Below are 10,000 nucleotides of genomic sequence, written 5' to 3'. Positions count from 1 at the left end.
ACTGTCAACTTAATGTGACAGTCCCAATAAAGGAATCATACTACTGCTATTTAGCCCTAGGAAGCTGGACCGTTTCCTGTCGGCCTTGACACATTTCCTGTGTCCTTAAGTTTCAAATGTGTTTCAAAGACACTTACACACAGACAGCCACACGCGCGCGTACGCGCACGCAGAGACACACACACACACACACACACATATACACAACGGGCTTCTTCGAGTTTCCATCTACCCAATCCACCCACTGGGCTTTTGTCGACCCGAGGCTATAGTAGAAGACACCTGCCCAAAGTGCCACGCAGTGGGACTGAACGCGGAACTATGTATTTGGGAAGCCAGCTCCTTACCACACAGCCACGCCTGCACCGACACACACACACACACACACACACACACACACACACACACACACACAAATATGCATACACGTAGATGTATTTGCACAGAAATAATCATATGTATATAGTAAAACAATTATTAAAACATAATATTATTTTAAAAGAATAAAACATGGTTAAGTTGATCTGGGCACTCCACGACCCCGTTCACTTAAACAGTTTCAAACTGTGTTTGGGTGCAACTGAATGCACCATTAAGCACTTTTAGAAGTATTTGATGATGAAACACATTAACAACCTGGGCATGTTCAATATAATGTCTTCATATTAATTTTACAAGTAATGTATCTTTCTCATCTTGTTTGTATTTTCAACCCAACTGTTTATGTGTCATTACAACTTCTAAAAGTCAGCGGCAACACAGATGCGTAATTTTGTCTATTAACCATTTGTTTGATTTTCGAAGCACGTTTAATGTTGTTTCATCATAGTCGTCTGCTGTTTCTTTGTTGTTTTCCTGAGGTTGGATTTCATAGTCATTTAAAAGAAAATGTTTTTCCTGACTTGTTTCCGTTGTTTTATGTTATGTATTTTTTATGGTTTTTTTTCCTTCGTATTTTCCTTTGTTATTATTTCTCTTGCATCGCATGACGAAAATGTGACACTACATGATGGTACTGTTAGAAGATGCGATGCATTTTCATCTATTTGTGATACTGGGCCTAAAGATATTTTCTTTCCTGTCACTAGATTTTTGCTGGCAGTGATCTGGAAACGATAGTGTGTTGTTCTACTTGTTACTGATATTATTCTTCATTGTTTTAGCTTTCCTTATTTTTACTTAGTTTCCCCAGTTCTTGATGCACTCAGTCATCTGCTCTGAAAAATATTACACCTATGCGCTTACAGTGTGTCACGAAACGCAAACCCTTTATCTTGGCATCTTCCACTACGTGTATTTATGGCTTGCTTTGACCACCTTTACATTACTGCCACAAAAAGTCAGTACAAACCTTGAGCCCACCTCGTGTCCAGTGTCATATATTTTGTAAATCCTTTGTTTCTCTGACCCATGTATTAAAGCACAAATATGTATATGTAGGAAGGTTTCATAATTTCAGCTTGAGTTTTAACTGCGTTTTCAGTTTTAACAGTATCGCAAATAGTACCATAGCTTTTATCTTTTCAGTTTAGAAAATTTCTCCTGTATGTCTTGGAGTGCTTATGTTACTTGATTGCTTCCATCTTTCCGCAGAGAAAAGCACCTAAGTTTTCTCTTTACCTTTCATGAATTATCTCCCGGAGCAAAGGAATTCTGTTGGTTTGTACAAAATACTTCCGTCTAAATTTCTTTACTTGTAATCGCAAGGGGATCAAAAAATTCTCTCTATCTATTTACCATTGACAGAAAGTTTGTTGTCATACGGCTCTTGTAGTCGTGTCAGAATTGCTATGTGTGATGTTGTTGTTGTTGTTGTTGTTGTTGTTGTTCTTCTTCTTCTTCTTCTTCTTCTTCTTCTTCTTCTTCTTCTTCTTCCTACTACTACTACTACTACTACTACTACTACTACTACTACTACTACTACTACAAATGCAATGCGCTCATGACCACCTTATACTTTACACTCGCGGCTCCGATGGTGGCTAACGAACAAATATACACGACTGCAAACATTGCAGACCAGGCTTTCCCCATTCATTACACTAGTAGTGCGTTTTCGAGCAGCACGCTTAAATTCTTCATGAAGAATACGTGCTCTTTCAAAGCTATCGACTCCCTTCTTCCCTAGTGATGACAAGCATTGCTCTCCTAGTCAGCCTCCCGCATTTCACAGGCCTTTAATGTGTACTTTAAACAGTCCTTAAATCACGGTCTTGGCTTTTGCCGGGGTTGCTTTTCCCTAACAAGTTTCCCATATAGTATCTATGTAGGGATTCTGCTATCATTCATTCTAATAAAGTGTCCAGTCCAACGTAACCGGTGTTTGTTCATCATCGCCTCAATACTCAGGATATTGGCTTTCCTCAAGATCTGTTTATCAGGAGTTTTAAGGTCCAGCCAACATTCAGAATGTGTCTCAGACATTTCTGATGGAAGCGTTCTGGTACCTTTACATGACGTTTGTAAAGGGTCCATGTCTCACTTGAGTAAAAGATCGATGTCAATACATATTCACGGTACACAGCAATTTTTGCTCACTTGTGATACCATGTTAAGACCAGATACGAGATTCAAGAGACCTGAAGAAATCAGTAGCTCTCTGCAGCCTGAAATATATTGCATCATCCAGGGAGAAAGAACGGCTGAGTGTGCTTCCCAGGTAGACAAACTTGTCTATCACTTTCAGAAGTGTTCCTTCAGCCAAGATAGCAGGTTCCACATACGGGTTTCCTGATACAGTCTTGTCCAGGATAATGCTGAGTCCAAATACTTTAAAAGAAGCAGAAATATGATTCACAAGTATTTGCATATCATCCGCTGTATGAGTGACTAAGTCACAATCATCTGCATAAAGGAGGTCACGCATAAGAGACTGGAAAATTTTTGAATTGGAAGCAAATCGACACAGAAGATCGATAGCTAACATATATCCCAGGAGAGCTGTCCACAGCAAAAACATGAATAAGAGTAGCAGCAAAAGTACAGAGAAAAGAGTGTTGGGGCAAGGATGACACCTGCTTGACACCATTCTCTACAGGAATGGGTCCCGACATGCCAGTACCATCATTGGCTCAAGCCTCCATCCTATCAAGAAATGGTTTGATTATTGATACAAAGTGATCCGGATATCTAACTTTGCCAAGCATATTCCATAGGGAGGCCGTATCCACAGTATCAAAGTTAAATAAATGAATACCCGGACAAGTTCCATATTCTGCTCATAGCACTTCTTCTATATCTGTCTTGATGTGAAAATCATATCCAGCGTTCCTCTTCCAGATCGGAAACCGCATTGAGATTCAGATAGGATATCATTTACAAGACACCTATTCATGTGGGTAAGAAGAATACTTGCCAGAACCTGGCTAGCAGCTGATAGTAGATCAATACCTCTGTAGTTGCCATACTCTGCTCTGGCTCTCTTCCCGTTATAAAGAGAAAGAATAATTGCATCCTTCCAGTCCTTAGGTATTGCACCATCCTTCCAGATTATATTAGTAAATTGTACTAAGTTCATGAAAGGACTGGACGGGAAGACAAGAAAACCACTAACAGCTAAGAACATGAAAAATACTAACATCTAAGAACATGCACCACCCAAAAGCAGACGTTGATCATCTGTACCTACCTAGAAGTAAAGGAGGAAGAGGAATAATGCTGGTAGAATTGTGCTAGAAGACCTCTACAATACCAATGAACAGGTACTTATCTAGTACAGAGGACTGGATGCTGCGGCTTGTGTGCAAACACGAAAGCAGTAAAAGTCACATTCTATTGTCAAGGAAGCTTGCAAATTTGCAAGGTAACTTGGTATTAACCCTGAATTAGATGAAGAACCTGAAACCACTGCCACAAAACAAGGCAAAACGGATCAAGCAGACTGCAAAAAAGAACAGGCAGAAACAAATTGAGGAACAGTGGAGCAAGAAGCCTCTACATGAACAGTATATACTTCGAAGTCAAAATGCTGAGGTAGGCCAAACAACAACCTATCAGTGACTGAGAAATCGAGGACTGAAAACAGAGACTGAAGGTTTCATATTAGCGTCACAAGATCAAAGTTTTCTTACCAAAACTTACCAGGCTAACGTTCTTCAAAACGGTTCTGACCCTAAATGCAGATTCTGCGACACATTTGACTGACGAAACAATAGACCATTTCGTCTCGGGGTGTCCTGTGCTGACACCAAACGAATACAAAAACTTTCACGATAGGGTAGTACAGTATCTACGTTGGAAAATATGTAAACACTACAAAATCAGTATGCCTGCTTACTCGTATGAACATCATCCTGAGCCAGTCGGTGAAGGTAAAAATGTCACTATCCTCTGGGATTTTCCGGCCAACACCGACAGAACGATCCAGGATAATCGAGCAGACATAGTCAATAAAGACAGGGAAGAAAGTACTCGTAGACTAATAGATGTAAATGTTTCCACTGATAAAGATAGATTTGTAAAGGAATTTGACAAATTAAGTAAATATAAGCACCTGGAAATTGAAATACAAAAGATGTGGCATCTTAAAGCAAGAACTGTTCCTGTTATTTTGGTTGTTTTAGGTATGATAAAGAAAGAGATATCAATAATATTTAGATAATATCCCAGGAGAACCATGTCTCAAAGAAATCGAAAAGATTGTGCTGAAAAGTACTACCCACATCCTTAGAAAAACCCTGTCAATTTAAATGTCTGTGTTGTCTTACATGAAGATATTTCGCTGCTGCCCCTGCCACTTCCCCTTCATTAGCTTTCAGTCATGCTGTAACATCTCTTATCCTTCATTTGCCCTAGGATGCTGGGTATGTTTCGGCAAGTGATCGTGACACACATGCAGATTTAAAGTAAATAACAACAACAACAATGATAATAATAATTTGGTGCACTTGGAAACTCAAGTACCAACATGGCTCAAAAAGATTGGTGCAAGTGTGAACGTAGAACACGCAGGGTTCTTGAGGCATGACAAGTAAACAAGTGTCCCCTTAGTCTGCTGGCTGTGGACAGCTGGCACTTTCCATCAGACCCAGCAAAATAATCCGTGAGTCTTCATCAAATAATAATCATCTATTCATTACTAGCAACAAGGGCTCAAAAAATGCAAAAAAGTAAGAAATTTTCACTGGAATTTACAAAGAAAGGTTACCATACACGCTCACACACGCACACACACGCACACATGCATACACTTCCATATACGCAAACATATTTCACGGATATAATTAAAAGAAATACGATCAAACACAATTATGGAAACAAGATTTAATTTAAAGAAAATGACACGCGAAAGATTAGTGGTTATGTTTAGTTGGGCACTCCACGACCCTGTTCAGTTAACCATTTCACACACTGTGTTTGAGTGCAATCGAATGCACCATTAAACGTTTTTTTGAGATATTTGATCTTGAAACACATTAGCATTTTGAGCAAATTCTGTTTTTCTTTATGTTCGATACAATGTCTTCATTTTAATTTTACAAGTAATGTTTCATTCTCATGTGGTTTATATTTTGAACTTATTTATGTGTCATTACAAGTTCTTCAGAAACTGTTTGGCACCAGAGATCATGATTTTGTTTATGAACCGTTTGTTTGATTATCAAAGAATAGTGAATCATACTTTATCTTCGTTCTCCTCATTACCTTTGTTATTTTCTTGAGGAGAGATTTCATTGTCGTTTAGAATAAAGTGTTCCTCTTCACCTATTTTCGTTGCTTAGAGTTGTGCTTTTTTTTTCACTGTGATTTTCTTTCTTCCATTTGTTTTTTTTTTTTCTGTAATTATTTCTTCGTTGTCGCATGACAAATGTGTGGCGCGATAGGTTGGAAAAGTTAGGTGATGAGATATTTGTTCAACTACTTGTGATGCTGGGTCTAAAGATATTTGTTTTCACTATCTGCAGAATTTTGGATGACACTAGTTTGGAGACTGGTGCTTATTTAACTTTTATTCCCTTCATTATTTTAGTTTTCCTTAGTTTTACTTACATTTCCCAGTTCAGCGCATTCAGTCCTGATGTGTGTATTACTCCAATAAATATAACAACTAGGCTTTCTACTCTGTATTTTCAACTGCATGTTCTTTGTTTTGGTACATTTTACTGAGCACTGTTCTGGTTTGACCAATATATCGTACAGCCACACAAAAGTCACCATTAGTCATGGGTTCATGTAATGCGCACCAGCCGATTGCTGGTGCAAACATTTGTCCCTCCAGTTATCATATCCCAAATGTTCCGCTGAGTCAACTGTGAGGACGCAGATAGTGTGTTCGTGTCTGCTCGTAACTATATAGATAACTAAAATTATTAGCAAAAAAATGGTACATGCTACTAAGACACACTGACTCGCATGTGACAAGTGGCTGTAAATGGAATTTAATACAGCGGCTGAATAGCTCTGCTTCCTATGAATACTTGGTCATAGATGAAATAAGCTATGTATGTAAAAATCGTGTGAACGAGAATGAAAAAAATGAATATTTTGTGATAGCTCAAAAAAAAAATCATATTCGTTTCAATGACAAAAGGTTTGTATCATTAGCACATCCGTAGTGTGAGCCATAACATGTCTATTTAGTATAGGACTGGAAATTAAAAGTCTTATATACAATAGACCTTAATACAAGAAATAAAAAAAAACATCACGTATTTTACAGTGTCTGACACTCGTCGACTGAATATCCCAAAACGGGATATGGGACTATTGAGGATCAAGTAGTGTTAAGACGAAGTTATTAATGTTGCCCACTGTCTTTTCAACTCGCAAGAATGCCTGCTACGTGCCTTTCTTCATTGTGATTATGCAAAACGGAGAAAATCGATAATCACCGTAGCAACAAAATTCTCACCAGAAATTGGATTAGATTTCAAACAAGTAAAGTTGTTTATATAAAAAAAAACAACGAAAAACGGACATAATGATGACACATAAATCAACTCTGGTGAACAACCATAAAGGCTGCCTTTACATGGAGAATACCTCCGTGCGTGGGATTTCCTACATATAAATTAAAAGCAAAACAACAAAGCTAAACTGGATGAACAAATCCAAGCTCAGTGGAATAACAGAAGCAACAGCATTGGCAATACAGGGACAAACTATCATCATTTGATGTATTGAAATGAATATCTCCAATCCTTACAGTATTACACATATAAATATCACCCGTGTGATGTATTTTCTACAAACAAATAAGTACCAATTATGTATTTGTATGAATTAAATCAATTGTATCTCTTCCCTAAAATGTATTGTGTTTTAGTATCAGTTCAAGGGTATCAATATTATGTATTAGAATGCTTTCTGCATATGTAATGGCAAAATAGGTACACGCTTGTGAGATCCCAATTCTTTATAAGCAATGACCTAGCGACCTACAGGAGACATAATCCTTTCTTCATAATATTTAGTGGTGGGATTAGAACTTTGAACGTGAAATCAAAAATTAGCTAAAACATGCAGAGAATTTCAATATTTATTTGTCTATTTACCTATTGATTGTTGCTTCTTACGAAGTTCTTAAAATTTCTTCTAGTCAGTGGTAATCCTGTAAAGCATTATTTTATTCTTTTTAGAAATCATCAGCATGTCATAATTCGGAGTTTATTAATTAAACATTTTATGAACTACCTTCACTAAAATGGTCTTCCATGCAATTCCTGTCAATTTCTTTTGTCGATTTCTTATCCAAATGTTTCTGCCAGGGCCTCAGTTTGCTTGTAATTCCAGTGTACCAAATACACAAACATAACGTATGATAGTAATCCTCTCTACTAAAGGCACAAGGTCCGAAATTTTAGAGTAGAAGGTAAGTTGGTAACATCGACCCCAGTGCGTAACTGGTATTTATGTCATCGACCCCGAAAAAATGAAAGGCAAAGTCGACACCAGCAGAATTTGAACACAGAACGTAAAGATGAAGGAAATGCCGCTAAGCACTTTGCTTGGCGTGTGAACGATTCAGCCAGCTCACAACGTTGGGGTATAATAATAGTGACAATGGTTCTAGTCATCAAGGAGGAAGAAAGTTTAACAACCTCAATGTCTGCGACATAAAAAGTGATCATAGTTTCAACCAGAACATCAAAGTCTTCTAGTCGACACTGTTTAATCCAGAGTTAAGTGTGATCCCACAAGTCTATGATCAGATGCATTCCAGCCACGACCATTTTGATCCTGTTTCTTTCAGACGAAATGTACTTAGGACTATATTATCTAATGCTTCCTTCCCCTGTGAGTTGAGGAACATTTGGTTGCTATTTTAGCTTGTGGAATAGCAGCGTAGAAGTTTTCTCGCTAAAATAATATATTCTGTATTAAGATGAAACAGATCAATCAATGTGAAAAGGTATACCTTCAATTCCCTCAATAAAATATAAGCTTTGCACATATACCGGCTCCTCTTTCTTTAGAAGTAACCGCATCTACTATTCGTGTGTGTGCGTGTGTGTGCGTGTGTGTCCATGTGTGTGTGTGTGTAAGTGCGTGCGTGAGTGCGTACGTGCGTGTGTGCGTGGGTGCGTGCATGCGTGTATATCTGAGAAGAAATTGATCAACACCATCCTTTATATTTATATTTTCTACGCTGCAGCTTTATCAGTGAATGAGACAAAACAAGTTTTGAGATTAAGGAGATGGGTTCCTTAACATAATAATCTGAAGTTCAACCCTTACTACAGCCATTTTTTCAATATGACACATATCACTTCCAGCACATGTTTGGTTAATTCATTAACAGCCTTCAGCTTCCAATTCCGAGTTCATGGTTGAATGGTTAGTCTTAGGAAGATGTTCAGCTGTACAAATGATAATTGGTACATAACCAATTAATAGTACAATAGCAAAAGAGATGTAACGTAGTTAAAAGTATTCTGTTCACTTATCATAAAGTGGCATATTCATACGTATGTATGTATATAAAATAGACACATCTGGAGTAAATTCATATATGTATATATATATATTAATATATAATGACAGTACAATCAAATATACATATCCACTGTATGCATAATCGTACACATATTGAATGTGTGTGTGTGTGTGTGTGTATATATCTATGTATTATACACGCACACACAGACATAATATGTGTGTATGTATGCTATATTTTGTTTTGATAATTTAAATTCTTCTTCTGAGGAAAGAGCTAGTTTCTAACAAAGATACAAAGCTCCGTCGTCGGAATGCAGATAACAAAAACAATGTTACATTTTAAACTTGTGAAAAGTCTTGCATGTTTTTACTGTTCCACTTGCAGATTGTATTTGTAATATGAAAGTTGGTTGATTTCTTTTATATGTATGTGTGAGTTTTCTTTGCATTTGATTTAAGTTCTTGAAAGCGTTCAAACCGGTTGCAACCAAAGCAATAAGACATTTTGAGTTAAGAGAGCTCCCGGTGTTTGTGAATATGTGGTTGAGTTGATGTGTTGGTTGAACTGTCGATGCACACATCCAAGTGTTAGAATCTCACATGGAGAATCTTTGGAATATCTTACAAATCTTCACTGTGCCACTAATTGAGTGGATTTGGAGTAACCGCGCGGGTTTCTTTCGCCCTTTTTCCGTGAAACCGAGTACTTCTTGTGACCCCGGTGAGATATCCTTCAGACTTCCTTAACATGAATGACAAGGGGTTTACAGAAAGTATAAACAACAGCACAGAGAGACTGTCCCCTTCGAATATGCATTTGGAATACTGCATTCTATCGGTGATAATACAGTCACTCTTTGTGTTTAATTTCAAGATAGTGGTCCACGATGAAGCCAGTCAGCTATGGTGTTGACTATTCTCACTGGAACTTTAGCAAGCTGAAGGACTTCTGGCATCCATGAGTGGAAAATGAAGTCAAAGGCTTTCTTGTAGTCTAGCCACATTGAAACTAGGTTCCTCCTATACTCTCACACCTCTGACATCACAGTTTTGTCGATTAACAATTGCTCGGCACATCCCCAAACTTCCTTCTTCCCAACTACTTATTCTGCTGTGATGATGC

General features: G+C 37.7%; 2 protein-coding genes across 4 annotated transcripts in view; one reads left to right on the top strand and one right to left on the bottom strand.

Moving 5' to 3' along the window:
* The window catches only part of LOC128247021 (uncharacterized), an 811,207-nt gene that overhangs the window by 227,973 nt on the left and 573,234 nt on the right, over positions 1–10,000 (top strand). The window lies entirely within an intron of this gene.
* On the bottom strand, positions 2,552–2,959 carry LOC149137463 (uncharacterized). The gene has a single exon (XM_089347286.1). It carries the CDS (start codon positions 2,957–2,959, stop codon positions 2,552–2,554), a length of 408 nt encoding a protein of 135 aa, XP_089203412.1.

The sequence above is a fragment of the Octopus bimaculoides genome, chromosome 1, assembly GCF_046866305.1.
Source record: "Octopus bimaculoides isolate indiv1 chromosome 1, ASM4686630v1, whole genome shotgun sequence".
NCBI lineage: Eukaryota > Metazoa > Mollusca > Cephalopoda > Octopoda > Octopodidae > Octopus > Octopus bimaculoides.
The sequence above is the reverse complement of the archived record's forward strand: the minus strand, read 5'-3'. Positions and strand labels throughout refer to the sequence as shown.

Bases quoted from the DNA above. Each gene is read 5' to 3' on its own strand.
- LOC149137463 (XM_089347286.1), bottom strand. From the start codon at position 2,959: ATGTTTTTGCTGTGGACAGCTCTCCTGGGATATATGTTAGCTATCGAT.